The 22,702-nt window shown below is 33.6% G+C and overlaps 1 protein-coding gene across 4 annotated transcripts; it reads left to right on the plus strand.

Moving 5' to 3' along the window:
- The first annotated feature begins 1,097 nt into the window (after positions 1–1,097).
- Positions 1,098–4,902, plus strand: LOC111914372 (OVARIAN TUMOR DOMAIN-containing deubiquitinating enzyme 4). 4 transcript variants are annotated; one of them, XM_023910124.3, is made up of 6 exons: positions 1,098–1,195; positions 1,326–1,447; positions 1,679–1,719; positions 2,304–2,402; positions 2,838–2,978; positions 4,553–4,902. In XM_023910124.3, the coding sequence occupies exons 1-5, from the start codon at positions 1,147–1,149 to the stop codon at positions 2,974–2,976; spliced, it is 450 nt and encodes a 149-aa protein (XP_023765892.2). In that variant the 5' UTR covers positions 1,098–1,146; the 3' UTR covers positions 2,977–2,978; positions 4,553–4,902. The 4 variants fall into 4 exon arrangements, with proteins under 4 accessions (XP_023765892.2, XP_023765894.2, XP_023765893.2 ...); XM_023910126.3 differs by lacking the exon at positions 4,553–4,902 and adding an exon at positions 3,527–4,515; XM_023910125.3 differs by lacking the exon at positions 4,553–4,902 and adding an exon at positions 3,087–3,274.
- The last annotated feature ends 17,800 nt before the right edge of the window (positions 4,903–22,702 follow it).

Consider the following 22,702-nt stretch of genomic DNA (forward strand, 5'->3'; position numbering starts at 1 on the left):
AAGATTTTTATTCTTTTGATGTATTTTACTTTTTAATTGTATTTTAAGTTCATTATCACAAAAATGTTAACATATTCTAAAGAATATCGTTTATATTAACATTTTACCATTAATATGATATACCGTGAAAATGATATGTCATTGTTCTCATTCTAAGAGAATGATTCAAAAATTTTATTAGTTTATTACTGACATTCTCATGGAATATCATTCTAGCAACATATCATTTTTGACAGGGTAAAATTGATTATATTAAAAATTACATTAGAATTGAAGCTTAATTAATTTAAAAAAAATCATATATATAAAATTTGGAGAATTAATAATTCTTTAAAATTCAAAATTTTCATTTTTTTAAATATCATTTAAATGACTAAACTACCCTTTCAATGAAATTTGAGAAATTATAAAGTATTTGTTACCCCCATTGTAATATAATATACCTTCACATCATAATCATTCATTATTTTCATATATTGGTACAAAATTGTCCTGACGACCACAAAATAGATGTTATTCACATTTTATATATATATATATATATATATATATATATATATATATATATATATATATATATAAATAAAAGGAGTAAAATGGTGTATTTAAAAGGACCTTGGATATACATCGTAATTTTTTTAATTATAAGCATGCATTTTTATAAAATTTGAAATGTTTGACAAAAAAAATACGAATTTAATCAAACCATAGGATCAAAACTATAATTTACTCTATATTTTATAATTATGTTTTTAACACGTAAATAGCAAGTTTAAGGACTTCTACTTAAAATAATAATAATAATAATAATAATAATAATAATAATAATAATAATAATAATAATAATAATAAAGATGTTTTAAATCAATACGTTGATTTTGTTGGGCTAAAACGATATTGACCCTAAAATATACTTTTTGGTAATGTCTTACAACTGACACACGTAACAAATATAAACCATACAACATAAGATTCACCAATCACCAATGAGAAAAAGCGATCAGATGGAATTTGATTCTCAGATCCCTCCACTTTTTGACATTCGAAAACAGATTCTTCATCCCAACAAGGCGCAGGTAAAATTCTCCATTTCATTTAAAAATTCGTAAATCATACTAATTAATAGCGTTTGAATTTCTTATATCAATGTCTAAACTGAGAAATTCTCCTTTCAGTAGCGATTTACGTCTGATAAGTATGTGATGTTCTATCTGATTTTTTTGCATGTGTGTGCAATTATATATTACGTTAAACAGATTTTTAAATTCTCCAATCAAAAAAAGATATATGAATAATTATTGGTGTGAAAACCGTTTTATGTACAGGTATACCTGGAGACGGAAGATGCTTGTTTCGCTCTGTTGTTCATGGTGCATGTTTGAGAGCAGGAACGCCAATTCCAAAGGAAAATGCTGCGAAGGAACTTGCTGATGATCTCAGATCCAAGGTACGTATTGAATAACTACAACTGATATTTAGTATTTATTTTCTTCAATTAAACAATTAACGTTATATTATGACTTAGAACTTTTCGAATCTCAAATCTAATTATTTTCAAGAATTTAAAAAAACTAAAGTTAGTTTTGAGATTCAAATTGATCTTATACGATTCTAAAAATTGTAACTTTACCTTTTGATCTAAAGCATAAGGATTAAGGAGTATTGTTATTTCTGATAGGTTGTGAAGGAGTTGATCAAGAGAAGGTCCGAAACTGAATGGTAAGACTGAAGCTCAATCTTCAATCCTAAAACAAGTGTAACTTTGATTAAACAGTAGCTTCTAATATCCAAAAAAAAAAAACTCGAGGTAAGGCAAAATAGATGAATCATGGACATATGGTTTTATGCTTTTTTTTTTTTAAATGATTATAATGTTGGGTGAGATTTTGAGAAATCAATTCAAATGTTCAATTTTTTTGGATATCTAACCTAATAAATGAAAATCAATTTTGTTCAATATCATGTTCTCATTCAATTTGATACATGTCATTTTCTAAGAGTTTTTGAATTATTTCTTTTCCACTTGTCATTTTCTTAAATTTTTTATTTTTCTTAAATTTAAAATTCACATTTTAATGAGATTTATAAATGTAAAGTAGATCATTCTATTAAATTTCATAATAAATGTTCTACAACCTTTATTATTTGCTTTATTTATTATATTCTTCGTATTTATGTAAAATTATTATTTTAAAAACTATGTAATGCTTATAATTTTATATTAAATTTTTTTATAAACTCGTGTAATACACAGGTCTCACACCTAATTTCTAATAAATACACTAACATGGATTTTCATCCAGGTTTCTTGAAGGTGATTTTGAGACTTATATCTCACATATGAAACGGTCACATGTGTGGGGAGGTGAACCGGAACTATTTATGTCTTCTCATGTCCTTAGGTATGTATCTATTTTTTATTTTGTCAAAAGTCAAAACCTTAATGCATGCTAGTTAGTGGTAGACTATTTCAAAATCTCTCATAAACTAAAAGTTATCTCATACCTAAAAGGATAACCCATAAATATATATAAAGCTAGTTGATATATAAAAAGCTAATTAAACTAACTGAAACAACTAACTGAAACAGGTAAAATAACATAAAAATATTGGTTTTTTTTATAATTAATTAGGTATATTTGACAGAATTTTTAAGAAGCTCAATAAGCTCCTTGAAATGTGTTGAAATGCTAACGTAAGAATATATATTTTTTTATAAACTACTTTTTAATTTGTCAAACCTAAATTGTGGCAGGTCAAACATAAGATAAACCACCAATTATATACTTTTTTGTAATTTTGTATTAAGTTTATAATATTGTATCCATTATTTATAGGGTGCCTATCAGAGTTCATATGATAGATAAAAACTCTAAGTCTGTAAAAGTAATAGCGGATTATGGACAAGAGTATGGGAAGGAAAATCCAATTAGTGTTCTTTATCATGATTACGGACACTATGATCTTTTGCATTGAAGGTAAAATTTAGCAAAACTTTGGGAATCGTTTTACAATGTTTTTTATTTTCTGTTTTTGTATTAACATTATCAAGAACAGGTAAATATGACCAAAAATTGTGTTTGCAGAATTGAATCAGATAACAAAAATTCCATTAAGAACAGCTAGAAATTATGAACTTAACGAAAGAAAGATATGTAAAGTGTTTGATTTTAATAAGGTTGGAGTTTCAACATATGTTAAACACAAACTTTTGTTTTCCATACTTATTTGTCTTAAAAATATACTAAGAAATGAATATTTTCCATATTGTACATTTCTACTCAATATGAATGGCTATTAATTAAATGAATTTAAGAACTAGGAATCATTTAATACTTAGATTTTACGAAATATATTTATTTATTCATGAAAAATGTAATTTTTTTTATTAAGTTCTTTGATTAAAATATGCAGATCAAATGTTCTCTTAATAGTTCTTAGTTTCTTAGCATTCTTTTCACGTTAATTATATAACTTGTTGGCATAAATAAAAATAAAGCCAGACATTGTTCCTTTATGGAAACAGATAGCAAGGTTCGGCATTGATTTTTTGAAGTTTATATGAAGAATATGAATGATTACTTTCTGGAAATATTGATTTGGTTAATCCAATGGTGAGAGTTTATGCAAACCCATTTTATTTTGACTTTTGATTTAACCTTTAAAACTTTTATTTTTGTGGAAACACATTTCAAATTTCTTAACTTCGTTTGAATAAGCTAATTGTAAATTATCATTTCCAAATCTGAACGATTATTATCAAATTAATATTTTGTATGTTATTGTAAAAAGAGACGAGCGATTGATTATGAAACCTATGGTCTTAAGCCACATAGTGAGTTTATGTGTTATTGAAACCTATCATCTACATGAAATGCAGTTGATTTGATATCAATTCCCTGTTATTTTCAGGCTTAATTATATCTGGCATACAAAATTTTATTTAGTTTCATTATATACAACTAAATATAGATATGCATTATGCAATTAATCGGATGACTGTGCATGATGGAAATTTATGCCCGAAGGCTTTTATTAGTTTGTATGCTAATTTCTTAAGTTTAATTTTTGCGAATTCAAACCCAAACGGGTTGTAATTTCAAATGGCAATGTATGGGTCTTCCATCTTCATGCGGCATAAGCTTACAATCGAATAAAGTTAGAGGTGACTATATTAACCAAAAAACCAAACCATAACAAAATAAATATATATAACTGAACCATTACTAAAAGATATGGTGAGATTTTTAATTTTGATTAATTCAATACATATGATTTGGTTATTGTTTTCATCTAAAATCGAATCACTATAAACCGAACAGAATTAATAATATTAATAATTTTTTTTAATATAATATACTATTAAATATATGGTATGTTATATTACGAAATTACGAAATTACAAGATAATTAAAAACACGACTACAAAAGAAATTAAACATGAACTAACAACTAAATTAAACATAAAATTACAAGAATAATAAAAGTTAAATGGTTCACATCACATTGAATCTTGATTGAGAATTTGAACACTTTCTCCTGTTATGACCAGGTTGATGACATAGTTCACATTTACGAGGTTCATCAGGATGGCAAACATCCATCTCGTTACGAAATCGATTTTCACGCCTCCGACCTCGACCGACAACACATTTTGAGTTATCTGCTTGAATACTCCAATTAGCCTCTAACTAATAATCAACATGAGGAAGTGGTGAAAACCCGTCATTATATTGTTGCTTGTATGTCACAGTTGTGTAAACATCATTGATAATGAAAAAAGGGTTATCCTCTCTAAAACGACAAACTGCAAGAGCATGTGAACAAGGGAATCTTTCCATCTGCCACTTACGACATGTGCATGTATGTTGATAATAATTGATAGTGTGGGTATTTCCTCTATTTTCATTTAATCGTAACTTGGTGACAATTCTATAGACACCTTCATTATAGTTGGACTCAGTTAAAGTATGACTTTGTGCAGAAGTGTCACGTTTACGAAAGAGATGCCACATACATGATGGTAGAGGTGTATTGCAATTCATTGCAGCATCACTATGTTTTCTAAAAAGTTGCACAACTCTATTGAATGTAAGATCAATACACGCCCTAATAGGTAGTTGTCTTGCTCCTCGTAGCGCATTATTCATACTCTCGGATATATTTGTCGTTAACGACCCCCATCGACGATTTTCATCATAAAAAAGACACCCTTGACTTTTATCAATTTGGTCTAAATACTGTCAGGCTTCAAGATTGATTGCTTTGATTTGTTTCTTATACTTCACAAACTTTCTTTTTTGTGTGGTGCTTCCAATATCCCAACAAAATGATTTAAGCCTCACGTTCTTGTACTTTTTCATGAGATTGCTTTTGATATGTCGAAGACAAAATCGATGGTATCTCAATGGCTCTTTCCATTCCTTTAGATTTTCCATTGCGTGAATTATTCCTTGATGTCGGTCTGAAATAACACACAATTGTCTGTCTTGAGCAACAAAATGTCTAAACTGATACAAAAACCAACTCCAATTGTGTGTAGTTTCCTCATCAACAATGGCATAAGAAACTGGTAATATATTATTGTTGGCATCTTTTGTAACAACAATAAGCATTTTACCCTTGTACGAACCTCTCAAATGACAAGCATGAATGGAAATAACAGGTCGGCATAGATGAAATGCATTAATTGCAGGTCCAAAAGCCCAAAAAATATACTTAAATGTTGCCACATGTGATGACCCATTTGGATTATGAAACCATTTCACGATGGTATTAGGATTTAAAGTTTGCAAAGTTGCAATGTACTTGGGTAACTCTGCCAAGTTACTTTCCCAAGTTCCATAAATGTTCTCTCTGGCTTTCCTCCTACCATGTCATGTCTTCCAATAAGAAACATCAACATTTAGAATATTTTTAATATCTGCCTGTATATGTTTCACTGGATAAGCAATATCTTTTTCAATTGAGTGGATGATATAGAAGGCTATAGTTGCAGAGTTTAGACTTCTGTTGTCATTGCCTCTACAAGATCTTAAACAATTGTATGCATCCACCTAACGTGTGATATTCCACATATGATGGTTTTTCTTTTTCATTGCACGAACATATCATGCACACTGCGGTGTATATGGGTCAGTATTAGAACTTCCTTCTTCACCGCCAAGATTTTTACACTTTGCTATCCAAAAACTACTTTTACTTTCACAAACCTTAAACTCTCTATTTTGCTTGATCGACCAAAGTCTTACTGCCTTTTTTTACTTGATTCTTATTTTCAAACAACATTCCTAACCTTATTTTGTTTTCAAATTCATTCCAAAAATCTAAATGAATTTTGTCTTGAATATCTACTATGTCATTGTCTCCTTCGTCTCTAGTATCGTTCATAAAGTTCATAATTTGATGGTTACTCACAATCGGAGTTTCATTCACATTATCGTCAGACTCATCCCCAACATCACTTAATGATTCACTAACACTATTTTCACTCAATTGGGAGTTGGGTTCATCAAATCCAAAGTCATTATCTGTCTCACATCTAGCACCATTAGGTAAAGGAAATTGTACCTCAGAGGGGTTGGTGACAAAATCAATAGGGTGAACTGGCTGTGATACTCCATAATTGTTAAGAAGATCTACTAGACTAGTATTTGCAAATCATATTATTTGTAACTGCAAAATAAACAATAAGATAAAATATATAAATTATCATATTATATATAATGTTTCACGTTAGATATCTGAAATTTAGACAAGAGTATGTACCTTACAATTTAGTTGTAAAGGAAGATTCGTGTATGAAGTCACAAACATGACTGAAGAATTAAAGAAGAAAAGTTGAGATTTCAAATTTGTGAGAACTATGATTTATGAAAATGATGATGGAAACTAAAATGGTGAATTCAATATATACATCAGAAAATGAATTAAACGTAAACAAAGTTATAATTATTTTTTTAACTTTTACTTACTTATTTTTAGATGAAAGTCACAATTCATGTTTTTACTTTTGCATGTGGATAGTGACAACTCAGGCATCTACTTTCCAGATAAAGAATAACAATTCAATGACTTTTTTTTCTACAAATAATTTGACATAAAAATTATATATATATATATATATATATATATATATATATATATATATATATATATATATATATATATATATATATAAGATTAAAAAGAAATATTTGATATTTACATAAATTCTGATTATGTAATTTGAATAATAAACTTATATATTATATATAAAGATTAAAATATAAACTTAAAAAATTAAAGATATAAAAATTAAATAATATATAAGTTGTAGTATTATTATGAAAGTTGAAAGAGCGAAAATGTAAAATTATATATTAATACGTTGTTTTTTTATGTGGTGCCACAAAAAAAACCTATTTTTGCAAATCAAATAAGAATCAATCCATTTTTACAAAGGGTTTTTATTTTCAACCCAGCTTTGCAAAAAAAAAAAACTCAGCACTCAAGACCTTTGGGATCAACTTGGAGAAATCTTTCAAAACAACATAGCCACAAGGGTTTTTTTACCTCGAGGAACAGTTTAATTCCACACGTTTGGCCTCCTTCTCTAATCTTAACGATTATTGTGATCGTCTAAAAAGTCTCTCGGGTCAATTGGCCAACGTAGGTAACCTTATCTCAGAAGTTAAAGTGGTTCTTCAATTAATGTATGGTCTCACAAAAGAATATGATATTGTTTCCAATCTAATCCAACAAACGGATCCTCTACCCTCGTTTAAAAAAGCATGCTCTCAACTTCTCCTTGAAGAAAAACGTCAAACCAACTAGTCGACTCATGCACCTCAAGCTCTGGTTACTCAAAAGGTATCATGCATATCCACCAACAACACATCCCAACTATCTAATCTCACAACCGGCAATAATGCATCTCGCGGTGGTGGTCGGGGAGACTATCGGGGATCCAACCGTAGACGAGGCGGTCGAGGACGTGACAGAGGTCGTGGGCGCCACACCAATACCTATCCATGGCCTTTTCCTTGGTATGAATCATCACATTAGGCTTCCCCACCTTAACCCTACCCAAAAGCAGCTCCAAGCCCACAAATAGGTCTTCTCGGCCCAACACCATGAGCCTAACAGCAAAAAAGTAGATCACAGGCTAACTATTCATCTGAGTACGGTCCACCTATGATCCCCTCCCAACTCGATGCAACTTTCCATACAATGCAAATACGTCCTCCAGACAATTCTTGGTACATGGACACTAGGTCTACTTCTCATCTTACTAACGACTGAAGTACTCTTTCCCACACCAACACATTAACTAAACCGCATTCTATTCTGATTGGTAATGGCACTAACATTCCTACTCGAGGTTAAGGCTGCATCGTTCTTTCAATTTCTAATCATTCTTACTCTCTCAAAAATGTCAATCATGTTCCTCAAATTATTAAAAAATTGGTCTTTGTTCGTAAATTTACTTGGGATAATTAGGTATCCGTTGAATTTGACCCTTTCGATTTCTTTGTGAATGATTTTATAAAAAGGAAGTTTCTCACATGCCACAATAGTATCGGTGATCTTTACCGATTCACTTCCACCTAAGACAAGTATTCCTCTGTCTCCTTCCATGCCACTTCAATAACAATTTATCACAACCGTTTGGTCACCCGAGGTTTCTGTTTTTCATTTACTTAAGTCTAGTTTACCAAATTCTAGTTTAAAGTTCAATAATTTGTGTAATGTTTGTTCTTTGGGAAAACGTTTTTGTCTTCCATTTTCTCTATCTCAAACAATTACTAGTGCTCTTTTTGATATTATACATGCCAATTTATGGAGTTCACCCCTTGAATCTAAACTTGGTCATAAATATTATTTAGTCTTGCTTGATGATTTCTCATACTTTCTTTGGACATATCATTTACAAACCAAATCTCAAGTATGTCCAATCTATCAGCAATTCTACACTCTAATACAAACACAATTTCAACGAACTATCAAAACAATCCAATACGGCAATAGTCGTAAATTCAATAACTCTATATTACACCAACTTTTCACTAACACAGGTACACAATTCCAATTTAGGTTTCCTTATACCTCATCCCAAAATGGTAAAGCTAAAAGAATCATTTGTACCATTAATAACATGGTTCGTAAAAACCTTCTTCATGTCTCTATTTCACCCTCCCATTGGCGTCATGCACTAGCCTTTACCGCCCACATGCTTAATATATTACCTTCTACCACCATTAATAACAAAACCCCCACCGAAATTTCAACCACTACCCCACACAAATTGGGTGCTTATGCTATCCTAACAAATCAGCCACTGCCCCAAACAAATTGGCATCTCGTTCCGTACCCTCCCTATTGTTGGATAAGGTGTCTAAGTCCATAACTATATTTGAGATGTACTTGACCCGACCCGACATGGTCCATTTGGGTTGCACTTCATCCGAACAATTGATGGATAGTCTTTTGAGAATAGTATGTTTATGAACGATTAATATATTATAAGTTCTAATATATTAATGTGAAATCATATTATTTAATTAGTATTGATCTAGAATTAATTTGGTGATCAAAAAGGTGACTAATTAAATATGGGCTCTTGTAATTATATAGTCTGGGCTATTGTTTATTTGGAATGGGCTAAGCTTGCATGGAAAATCGATGGATAGTCCATGGAGCTTTAATCCATGAATCTCATGGAAATGAAAGGTCATGGGTATTAGGGTTTACATGAATGTAACCCTAATCCACCACACTATATAAAGGAGTCATTGGCACTTGAAATTGCACTAGTTTGTGTGAGAACTAAAGAGTGGCCGATTTCTAGAAGTGATATACTAATCTCTCAAGTTTCCAAAGTTTGTGGTGATTTGTGACTTCCATTTGAGGCATCCACGTTATTGGTGTTAGGCTCTCAAACTCTAAGCAATCAACCACTACTAAAAGGTATGTAATTCTACTAATGTTTTATGATTCAAGTACCCCACAACATGCTAGTTAGGGTGTAAACCTTGGAAAATTATTATTTGCATGTATCTTAGAGAAAACATATATCCAAGGTTTCTAGGGTTGCATGTACACAATAGGAGTGTTAGAATGCTCAGAACCCTTCAGTGGTATCAGAGCCTAGGCTTGTTTTCTTGATACTTGATGCAAACTATTGAAAAAACTCAAGATTTATGCATTATGTTGAGTGAACTCGCCGAGTCCATGGGGGATTCGATGAGTCCATGTGTAAAATCATCCTACTCGTCGAGTAGGTTCGTGCACTCGACGAGTAAGATTCCCTGAATGCAGATTTTTGAGTTTGGCTGCTGGAAATGGACTATAAACATTACCCAAAACTGTTATGGTCTTATAAAACTTGTTTTATATGGTGTAATGGTTATGTTAATCCATTTACAATGGCTATTATCAAAATTTCAAGTTTTGTATGAGTAGTTTATGATTCTTGAAATTGTTGATATGAACATTCATGAACTTATGAGCTTAGAAGATCATTGGAATTGTTTTTTAGTTTAATTCTTGATCTTGATGTGTTTTAATGGAATCCATAATCTGTCCTCAAGTTATGGATAACCAAAAGTCATTCTTTTAAAGTTCATTAAAAAACACATAGGTTACATAAAATGAAAAGTCTCTCATTTTAATAAACCATTAACTCATAAGTTATGAAGTTGAAAAGTTTTAAAAGTTCCAAAACTTGCCCTCAAGTTTTGGAACATGTAAAGTCTCACACATTTTTTGAAAACTTTAGTTCCAACCCCTAGAATTTTAAACGTTAAAATTCAACCCTTATACTTTATAATATTATAATTTAATAATATATATATATATATATATATATATATATATATATATATATATATATATATATATAAGAACAAAATTCGTTTTACCGTTAGTAGACCTCATTCACGAAGCCGGTCTATAAGGGGGTATAAGGTTGTTGCCTATAAAATGGCAGTTTAATGGGTGTCCACTCTCACCCACCGCTTCCTTGATTGGTGGAGGGTCGTTAGCCGAACGGGTAGGACAATGACTTTAATCCTCATTAAAAGTATGATGATTGTAAAGTAACTAAATATTTTTATAAATTCTCAATCTTAGTTACTTTAGGAAAATATGAATAAGGTGCTAACCCATGAAATTACACTTTGCACTTTGCTTAAAGTCGTTAGTGGAGCATGTGTGGTTAACCGACACACTAACCTGGACTTTACAAGGTAGGCAAAGGGTGACTTAAGGTTTATCATAGGTCGGTGGAGCGCATGTTGTTAACCGGCACATCGATTGAGTGATAAACATTAAGGGTACCAAGTAATTTGCATGGTTACTTCACACCTTGTTTTGTGATCCTCGACATCCCAGTCACTAAACTTGAAGGGAACACTCGAGATTGAAACATGTCATTGAAAAGTTCAATGAATCTCAAAGAATCTAGGAGTTTCAAAACCAATTAAAACCTAATAATTTATTTCATTTTTCATTGTGGAAATTGGTGAATCGTCATTTACCTACCTTCAAATATTTTATAGCTTGGATTAAGACATCCCTCTTCTAAGTTATAAAATATTGTGTTGGGTCCTAGCCTTAATATTACATTTGGGTGTTTTATTAAGCACTATCTTTATATCTAATCTAAACTTGTCTTTCTTCTTTTTCAGATGTCTTCCAAAAATTTTTCTTCTGGCTCAAATCCTATCGGCTCCTTCTCTCTCATGAACCTTTGTGGGAGAGTCATCTTCATGTTGGATTAGTGTCTAAGTCCATAACTATTTTGGTATGTACTTGACCCGATGGTGCATGGTCCTTTTGGGTTGCCTTCACCAAAGCAACTTGATAGGATGAATTATGGAGAGAAAGGATTAAATATGATTTATTAATATATTATGAGAATAATATATTAAAGGAGAAATCATATTGTTTAATTAATATTAGTCAAGAATTAATAAGAATTAAGTTTGTGACTAAAAGAGATTAATTAAACTTAAGGGACTGGAATTGTAATTATAAGATAATTGCAATTAGGCTATGGATTGCCTTATATTATAAGGTGGGACGAATTCTATGGGGAAACCCATTAGAAATCGTCCAAGGCCTTTAAGGGAAGGAGTCCATGGGTTGCTTAGGGCTTAAGCATCCAAATTAGGGTTTCCTTGTTAGATAACCCTAATAGCCTCACTATTTAAGGAACCCTTATGCCCAAAAACGTGGACAAGCTTTCTTCTAGGGTTTCCACATGTTTTGGGTAGCCTCCTTCTCTTCTCCTCTTCATCCTCTTGCTCTTGGTGTTTGTGAACCATTAGAGGAGTGACATTTGTGACTCTAACTTTCTAAAGTCAATACAAGAAGGATTTGGGATTGTTATTGCTACATAACAATCAAGGTAATAACTTAAACCCATTCTTATGTTAATATGATTACTTGTATGCTAGAATTAGGGTTTATAGTCTTGGATAATTTGCATGTACAATAGAGAAACCTAGATCCAAGCATTAGGGTTTGTATGAGCACATAGGATGTTCTTATAGCTAAAACCCATCAGTGGTATCAGAGCCTTGATTGGTTTCTATTGTATTGATGCATTATGTAGCTGAAAATCGTATTCTGGCTTACTGTTCGACCTGACTCGGCGAGTCACTACTTGGACTCGGCGAGTCAGCCCTACTCGGCGAGTTCCAAAGAATGACTCAGCGAGTCGGAGCGTCAGACAGAGGAAATTTCGGATTTTGTTGCTGTTTTGCTTAAGGATTATTACCATATTCGTTTTAAACCTATAAAATACGATTTTTATTGTTTCTTAAAGAATATCCTTGCCAAAACACAAGATAATTACCAATTGATTAGATAATAACTTCCTTATATGATAAAGATTGGATTATTTGTATTAATTGGGTAACTTATTTTGCAAGAAATTGAAAATTAGGTCAAATATAGATAATGATGAAATTAATTGTTTAATTTATATTATTTGTTATTTGATCCTTGTGTTATGAAAAGTTTCAATTTTTCCCCTTTAGGTTTTATAGTTTAAATTTAAACTCAAAAGTTTAGTTTTGAAATTTAAATAGTTGAAACCCTAATGTTTTGAAAAACGTTTCAAAACTTGCCCTCAAGTTTTGGAGTTTAAATTTTGATTAAAAGTTTAATTTTGATGTGTATTTAAATTCTAAACCTTAATGTTTTGAAATGTTTCAAAAACTTGCCCTCAAGTTTTGGAATTTAAAAGTTGATTAAAAGTTTAATTTAGGAATGTTAAATTCTAAAACCCTAGTATTGTTTTGAAAAGTTCAAATCACACCCTTATGGTTTTATTAATTAATTAAGATGTATAATTAAAAGAGGTTTAATAAATTCATAAAGTTTTGGTTTAAAATTTAATTGAATTAAAAGTATAATTGTTAAATTTGACCACATAATATTCTAAAAGTGTAAAATACACCCTATACTATATATAACATTACAAGTCTAACATTATATATATATATATATATATATATATATATATATATATATATATATATATGTATGAGTAAAAGTCAGTCTTACCGTTAGTAGGCCTCATTCACGAAGCTGGTCTATAAGGGGTGTTTAAGGAAATTGCCTATAAAATGGCGATTGAATGGGTATCCACTCTTACCCACCGCACTCTTGACTAGTGGAGGGTCGTTAGCCGAACGGGTAGGATAGGACAAAACCTTCCATTATAAGTATAATGAAGTACAAAAGTAACTAACTGTTTTACAAATTCCCAATCTTAGTTACTTAAGCAAAAGTGAATTGATGGAATTCCATGAAATTACACTTTGTGCCCTTGCGAAGACGTTACTGGAGCGTGTGTGGTTAACCGGCACACTAAATGGTTCTAAGCAAAGGTAGCAAAGGGTGACTCAATGTTTTTCATAGTTTGGTGGAGCGTGTGTGGTTTACCGGCACATCGAATAGGTGACTGTAACATGTGAGGGCACCATGTAAGTTTGCATGGTTATTCACACCCGCTTTGTGATCCTCGGCATCCCAGTCACAAACTAGAGGGGCATATCGAGATTTAAACATGCCATTGAAAAGTTCAATGAATCTCAAAGGATCTAGGAGTTTCCATAGATTTAAAACTTAAATTTCTTTTTCATTTTTCATGGTGGAAATTAGTGAATCGTCATTCACTTACCTTCAAATATTCTGCAACTAGATTACGGCATCCCTTTTCTAGGTTGTAGCATATTGTGCTGGGTCCTAGCCTTAGTATCTCATTTGGGTGATTTACTAAGGACTCAATCAATCAACTAACTTGAATTCGTTTTCTCCCGTTTTGTAGATGTCAAAGTATGACAACTAGGGTCTTCCCAAATCCCGTGGAACAAGCATTCCACATGAAGATGATATTCCACGATTCGATTGAGGAACAAGAGATCATGCTTCACTTCCTCCACCTCCTCCAATTATTCTCCCTAACCCACAAGTTTGAAGACTTGAAAAGTTCAAGCTCACTCAAGCCCTTTTGGCAAGTAAACATAAAGAAGGAAAGTCGGTGTGTGCACACGTCCTAGGGATGAAGTCACACATTGATAGGTTAAGAATGTTGGGATCCGTTGTCTGTGGGGAGATGGCTGTTGATTGGGTTCTTCAGTCACTTCTTAACTCGTATAGTGAGTTCGTAAGAGAGTACTATATGATGAACTGTGACGTGACCCTTATAGATCTCACTTATATGCTTATTGCCGTTGAATCAACAATGATTTGGCGCAATGGAAAAGCAAAGTTGATTGGTGAATCTGCCTTCCAGACCTCTATGGATATAGACAATGGCAATGAAAGAGATGCTATGATCGAAAAGTTTGATCATAAGAGAAAGGCAATGTCTGAAGTAGTTCCATGTCCTATTCCAAAAGAGTCAATTTGCTTTTATTGCCAAGAGCAGGGGCATTGGAGACGAAGCTGCCCTATTTACCTAAGAGATCTAAAAGATGGGAGAGTCAAAACGTATGGCTCTGCTTTAGGTAAAATCCACTGACTAACTCTTTTAAGCTCATATTCTAGATTCTTAATACATAATGTGATAAGATCACAATTGATGTTTTGTAGGATCGAAGAAAAGAAAGGATGCTTAAAGGGAAGAAGTGAGCAGAATCTAACCGTAAAGGAATGGATTTCGATCGCATTTCTTGAAGATTAGATTCTTGAGCCACTACTTAGAGTTAGAATAAGATTGCTAAGGAAGATGTATTAGCATAGTTTTTCAAAGAATTGTATTGTAAGGACAAATTTTTCTACAATAAAATAAATTTTGATTTTATATTATTTATCCTTGCAATGGCGTGTATGAAAAATTGATGTTAGAATATTTCTATTATTAGCAATAATGAATTTGATTCTTAATTATGGAAATATCAAAAAATTTACCAAATAGGGAAAGTTTCTCATCACCCAAGTTTCAATTGGACAGAAACTTGGAATCATGCAACTTGGTTGCACGATGAATGAGAAATTTCATATTCGAAAATTAGACTAATTCTTTGACAAAGTGTCAAGTGAAGGACTAGGAGATCGAGTACACAAAGTTGTGTGTTGATCAAGTCCACCACAAGAATAATAAGGATATTCGTCATGATTTACTAAAGGTTTAGTAAATATGATTATACTTACAAGACTAAGTGTAATTCTGAATTGATTAAAGGGTTTAGATCAATAGCAGAACAAATAAGAAGAATCAAGTAGGCAGAAAGATAAAAGTTTCTCTATTATAAGAAGAAGGGAGAGTACCTTTTATTATGTTTTATGATATGTCTTAATGATTAAGAACCATATCTCAATTGATCCTCTAAGTGAGTCTTAGTACAATTGTATGTCTAAGAAGAGGAATCAAGAATTGAAGAAATGGTTAAATCAAGAAGTCGATCATACTCGTTCCAAAACAAGTCTTAGAGTTAAGATTGTGACATTGAGTGACAAGTATTAAGAAGGTTTATAGCGTTCATCAAATGTGGAAAGTTGTGATGTCTTGGATAAGACAAAGACCAACTAGGACCGATTTATGAAGTGTTTTGATAAAAACTACACTAACTCTTGAATATTTGTTTGTCAAGAAATGTTTATTGACAAGAGGATCTTATATGTCAAGGAGTCAGTGGGAGTCTTATTGGTCTTGAAAGGTTTCAAGAACAAATCAAAATAGACCTTATCATGTTGACATTATTTTGTTTCTGTGCCGTTCCAATTGAGTTAATTATGCATGTGAGTTCTATGAGTTCTCATTTGAACGCATAAAAGGCTGGCACCTTGATCAATGGAAAGTACATTGATAGGAAAGGGTGAACTGCTTAACTACTTGGAAGACATGGTGGTCAGCTGTGTTACCATAAGGCAAAGAAATCAAGATTAAGAAAGTTCGGTCCATATGAGTTTGAATTTGTCATAAACTTTGGTTTTAAAAAATTCACATGGATAGGAACACATACACCATTAAAATCTAAGTGTCATAAGATTCCCTCCTTCATGAAAATGACTGTGAGGAAATGCTTTCACTAATAGAGATTTTAAGAAGATGGTGATTGTGAAATTGTATTCTCGAATTCGATTATGGTTACGGTATCCCTTTCCATAATTCGAATTGTGAGATTTAGCAATTAGTATGTATTGTTTAGACACACATATGAGCTATCTATGGCAAAGGTGTATAAGTTTAAGAAGCCTTGATAAAAGATTATCAAAGCATTAGGTATTAGAAACATGAACTTAAGAAATTCAATAAGTATTGTTTTTCTGGAAGTTAAGATGGTTTTTAAATACATGTCAAAGCTAGTGGGAGCATAAGTGTTATGTTTATAATAATCATCATGATAGTGGGAGCATAAATGTTATGATTGTATGATTATTAAGGCAAGTATTGCAAGTTAGCAATATTAATTATAGAAAAACAAGAGTTACACCTTGCAAAGTCGTAAGGGTTGTAAAGTTGTTTTGCTATAATTAAGGCAGAGAATATTATGCTTCATTTCAAATCTAAAGGCTTAGGTTGTGGAATGTTAATAAATTTAGTCAAGGTTACATAGTGTGTTCTCAAAAATCGATTATGATTACGGCATTCCTCTTCATAGTTCGAATTTTGAGAACGTAGCACATAAAATATTATGGCAGAAGATTGATAAAGTATCGAATCTTCGTGTAAGACATTATGCATCGTGTCCCATACACTTCGGGTATAGGATTGATTGCAAATGCTATAATATTTGACCATTCTAAAATTTTCCAAATGTCTAGCGCATTTAGAGGGAAAAAGAACAAGAATCGGTTTTGACTAAGATAATTAAACAACTATCTAAGGACAATCCAAAGTTCGCCTAGGATTGGTCGCTTGTGAGTAGTTGGAAGTATAGTATTGGATGAACCATATCGACATTATTATGTATAGATAAGATTCTATTGAGAATGAGTTGTCATATGGTAAGTATGGAAACTTTTCCATATTAGGAATTAAATATTGAAAATCTATGTCTAGATTGGAAACTTTTATGCAAAAGGATGTTCAAAGGAATGTACTTTAAGTGAGAGACATCATATCTAAGGAATTGTATTGTAACAATCTCCGATAGAGGACTTTGTAATTTCATTGGCAATAGTTATTGTGACTTTAGTGCAGTGACATTACAAAAGGATCGTTGCATAAAATGTTAGAATCTAACATATTCCATAAGTGGCAAGAATTTGATATTCTTTCACTTGTGAAAAGGATTCGGAGTTGTGAAATGAGTGTGATTGGAAATGTGTTCAATGTGATCTATTTCACAAAGAAAGAACCATAGGTAAACATTGTGTGCATGCTAGGAGCATGGGACAAGTGTAGTAATAATTCGAGTAAGAAGTTGATTACCCGAAACAACAAATAATGAGTAATCGATATGGTGATAAATAAAAGGTGTTTTATTTATGCTCAAAGGTTTGAGGCCACATGGGATTAGTATTATCCTTGTGTTTCACTTTGCATGTTTTGACTTCCTGAATAATTTAATTGGTTGAGAACATTCGAATTATTCGAACGGGCTAGGGCTAATTTGATTTATTCAATTAGTCAGTCGTCATAAATTGGAAGTCGAGAAATAGTACATAGAGAATGATTAGAAATCATGTCTCATACGATATCTAGAATGGAGGAATATATGATCCCTTATCTAAAGGACACGCGTATCTGATAGGATTAAAGTTGACAGCGGCTTTGGAAAGCTACGATTGCAGATCAGGATCTGAAGTCATACGCATAATAGTTATTAGACTTATCCAAGTGGGAGACTGTTGGATTAGTGTCTAAGTCCATAACTATTTTGGTATGTACTTGACCCGATGGTGCATGGTCCTTTTGGGTTGCCTTCACCAAAGCAACTTGATAGGATGAATTATGGAGAGAAAGGATTAAATATGATTTATTAATATATTATGAGAATAATATATTAAAGGAGAAATCATATTTTTTAATTAATATTAGTCAAAAATTAATAAGAATTAAGTTTGTGACTAAAAGAGATTAATTAAACTTAAGGCACTGGAATTGTAATTATAAGATAATTGCAATTGGGCTATGGATTGCCTTATATTATAAGGTGGGACAAATTCTATGGGAAAACCCATTAGAAATCGTCCAAGGCCTTTAAGGAAAGGAGTCCATGGGTTGCTTAGGGCTTAAGCATCCAAATTAGGGTTTCCTTGTTAGATAACCCTAATAGCCTCACTATTTAAGGAACCCTTATGCCCAAAAACGTGGACAAGATTCCTTCTAGGGTTTCCACATGTTTTGGGCAGCCTCCTTCTCTTCTCCTCTTCATCCTCTTGCTCTTGGTGTTTGTGAACTATTAGAGGAGTGACATGTGTGACTCTAAGCTTTCTAAAGTCAATACAAGAAGGATTTGGGATTGTTATTGCTACATAACAATCAAGGTAATAGCTTAAACCCATTCTTATGTTAATATGATTAGTTGTATGCTAGAATTAGGGTTTATAGTATTGGATAATTTGCATGTACAATAGAGAAACCTAGATCCAAGTATTAGGGTTTGTATGAGCACATAGGATGTTCTTATAGCTAAAACCCATCACTTCAATGGTTCCAACTTTCTAGATTGGATCCAGAACATCAGGATGGTCACTCGTTACGAGGACAAGGAATATGTCCTCGAAAAGAAGCTTAAGGGACTTGATGAGTCATCTACTACTCCTGAGGAGATCGCTGAATTCCGGACTCATGAGAGAGATGTCACTAAAGTGGCATGTATCATGTTGGCCTCAATGACAGTCGAGCTCCAAAATTCGTATGACGACTATTACCCTTTGGAGATACATCAGGACTTGATGGACCAATACCATCAAAGTGCTCGTCAAGAGAGGTATGACATCATTTCTTCCATGATAACAACCCGGATGAAGGATGGTGAACCCATCACGGGCCACTTACAAAAAATTCAAAGGTATGTGGACCGTTTGTTGAAGCTAAATGTGAACTTCCCGAAGGAGTTGGAAATTCACATCATTTTGCACTCCTTACCTTCTTGTTTTGATCAATTCCGAATGACATACCACATGAACAATGAGGAAGTTACACTCAGCAAACTTCAAGGACTCTTGAAGACCGCCGAAAGTGGTCTTAAGGGTAAATCGGTTGTTACCACTCCTACTCCTACCGCAGCCCCTGTCTTGGCAATCAGTCATGGCAAAGGGAAGAAGAGGAAGATCCCCTCGAAGGGTACCAATGGAAAGTCCCTTGAAGGCTCCTCTTCAACTGGAACCAAGAAAGGTTTTGTCACTCCTTCTGCCAACCCTAAAGAGGCTAAATGCTTCTACTGCCATGAAAAGTCGCAATGGAAGCGAAACTACCCAAAGTAACTGCAAGATGTTAAGGATGGGAAAGTGAAACCCATCCATGCAGGTATTTACAATATATTGTCTAATAATTCACCCCATTCTAAATCTTGGGTCCTTGATATAAGTTATGGAATTCACATATGTTCTGATTTGCGGGGACTTAGAAGAAGTGAGAATGTGGAGCATGGGAAGATAAACATGATCATGGGGAATAGGAATGCTTCACATGTCACCAAGATTAGAGTTTATTCTTTGTTGCTAAGTAGTGGGTTAGTGCTAGATTTGAATAAATGTTGTTACTCGTCTGAAATGGCAAGAAATATTATTTCCTTTCATGGTTTTTACAAACAAGGGTTTACCTTTTCTTTTGATAATGAATGTGGTGGTATTAATGCTTTCTTTAATAATGTTCTTTATTTTAAAGCATTACCTTGTGATGGTGTATATGAAACTGTGTTGGTTGTTGATAACCTAGGAAATAATGTGTTGTGTATTGATTCTTCCAATAGCTTGGATAAAGCATCATTATGGCATTGTCATCTTGGACATGTAAGCAAGAAACGCATAGGCCAACTCCAAAAGGATTGAGTCTTGGAGTCATTCGACCTAAAGTTGGATGATAGTTGTGAATCTTGTTTGCTTGGTAAAATGACAAAGTCACCCTTCACTGGTACTTGTGCTAGGGGTGAAGGTCTGTTGGATATCATACATACTGATGTATGTGGACCCTTCAGAACCGCCATAAGGGATGCTAACCGCTTCTATGTGACTTTTACTGATGATTATAGTAGATATAGATATGTCTACTTAATCAAGAATAAGTCGAAAACCATTGAAAAGTTCAAAGAGTTTAAATAGGAAGTGGAGAATCAATTGGGCAGGAACATTAAGATGCTTCGATCCGATCGAGGAGGTGAGTATCTTAGTACAAAGTTCCTCGATTATCTTAAGGAATGTGGGATTGTCTCACAATTGACACCTTCCAAGACACCACAACTTAATGGTGTGGCTGAGAGGCGTAATCAAACCTTATTGAATATGGTTCGTTCCATGATGAGTCGAGCTTCGCTACCAATCACATTTTTGGGGTATGCCTTAGAGACTGCCGCCCATATCCTTAATATGGTCCCTGGCAAGAAGGTTTCCAAAACACCTCATGAGATGTGTACTGGAAAAATTCCCAATCTATACCACGTCAAGATTTGGGGTTGCGAGGCTTTCGTGAGGCGCGAGACTCACGATAAGCTCGAACCTCAAAGTGAAAGGTGTATTTTCACTGACTACCCACATAAATCATTTGGTTACCTCTTCTACATACCTAGTGATAATATGGTCTTTGTGGCAAGGAGATGGGTCTTTCGCGAGAGAGAATTCATGAACCAAGGAAACAGTGTGTAATGCCCCGATCCTCAGGTATTAATTAATTAAGAATTTATGGATGAAGCTCTACTCAACGAGTTGGTTGACCTACTCGTCGAGTAGCAGCGGGGTGAGAACATGTGTTTAGTGACCTACTCGGCGAGTCCACTATTGGGACTCGGCGAGTAGGAGCTGGCAGATGAAACCCTAAATCCCGGGGTTTGCACCCCTATTTAAAGGAGCCTCAGCCTCCTTTGGCCCTCCTTACAGTCTTTGAGAGCCCTTGAAACCCTAATTCGTGTGTGTGTGCCTTGGTGTGGGTTTGAAGCTTGGAAAAGAGGATCTTGGAGGAAGGAAGCTAAGAGTACAAAGGAAATTGAAGCAAGAAAGGAGTGGGAAGCGGGTTTTGCCTCAGCTATCATCGTTTGAAGGTATCAAAGTACCATTCTTACTTCCTTTTCTTCCCTTTTGTTGAGTTCTAGGGCTTTTTATGGATTTTCAAGTTTGGATGTTGAGCTATGGGCTAGATGTGAAGTTGTAACTTCAGATATGGACCCTCCTTGGATGCTAGCGTCATAAAGTTGTTGTTTTGGTTGTGGTTGAAGTCCCTCTTGGACTAGAAGCTCCATTAAGAACTTAAAATGGACATTTGGAGCCTTTATAACCATGCATGCACGTAAGGTTTGCAACTTTACGTGGTAAGCATGCCCTAGAAGCTTGGATCTGTGATTTGGAGCCGCTGCATGGCTCAAAACAAGTCTGTATGGAAAGAGGACTGGGTGGACTCGACGAGTCGCAAGAATGAACTCGGCGAGTCACATGAAGATGGTCATTGAACTCGACGAGTTGGATGAACAACTCGGCGAGTCCGATGAAGATCACCATAAAACTCGACGAGTTGAAGAACAACTCGGCGAGTTAGATGGCTTTTCCTTAGGATATGCACGTGCGTGTACCCATCGAGTGGCAAGGAGGAAACTCGACAGGTGGCCCTGAGGATTGATCAGGATTTGAAGGAACTCGACGAGTCACTCCGATGACTCGGCGAGTTGGAATGTGTTCCATGGACTCGGCGAGTTGAGGTCAACATGGACTGTTGACCTTGACTAAGGATTTTGACCTTGATCAGGAATCACTAAGAGGTTATGGGGTGTCTCATAAGAGTGAGAACTTATGAGTATATTGTGATATGGTTATAGGTGGTGGAGCCGATGTCAAGTGATCCGATAGTTGGAGTTTGCATTTCGAATCAACATCTGCAAGGTGAGTAATCCTCACTATATCGATAGGGTCTATGGCACCAAGGCCGAACCTTTATGATTTACATCATGGTTTAGGATGGTTACTTTGTTATTTCCATTTTAGATTTCATCCTCGTTTAGGATGGGTGTTATGTTATTGCTATGTTAGAATTCATCCTGTTTAGGATGGTTGTTATGCTAGAGATCGGTTAGATCGGTTGTCATGGTATGCTACATATGATTCTGATCTG

Source organism: Lactuca sativa, chromosome 8, assembly GCF_002870075.4.
Source record: "Lactuca sativa cultivar Salinas chromosome 8, Lsat_Salinas_v11, whole genome shotgun sequence".
NCBI lineage: Eukaryota > Viridiplantae > Streptophyta > Magnoliopsida > Asterales > Asteraceae > Lactuca > Lactuca sativa.

Excerpts from the sequence above, each read along its gene's own strand:
- LOC111914372 (XM_023910124.3), top strand. The coding sequence starts at position 1,147 with ATGTCTAAACTGAGAAATTCTCCTTTCAGTAGCGATTTACGTCTGATA. Across the intron at positions 1,448-1,678 it reads CTGATGATCTCAGATCCAAG|GTTGTGAAGGAGTTGATCAA; the intron begins GTACGTATTGAA and ends TATTTCTGATAG. Across the intron at positions 2,403-2,837 it reads ATGTCTTCTCATGTCCTTAG|GGTGCCTATCAGAGTTCATA; the intron begins GTATGTATCTAT and ends CATTATTTATAG.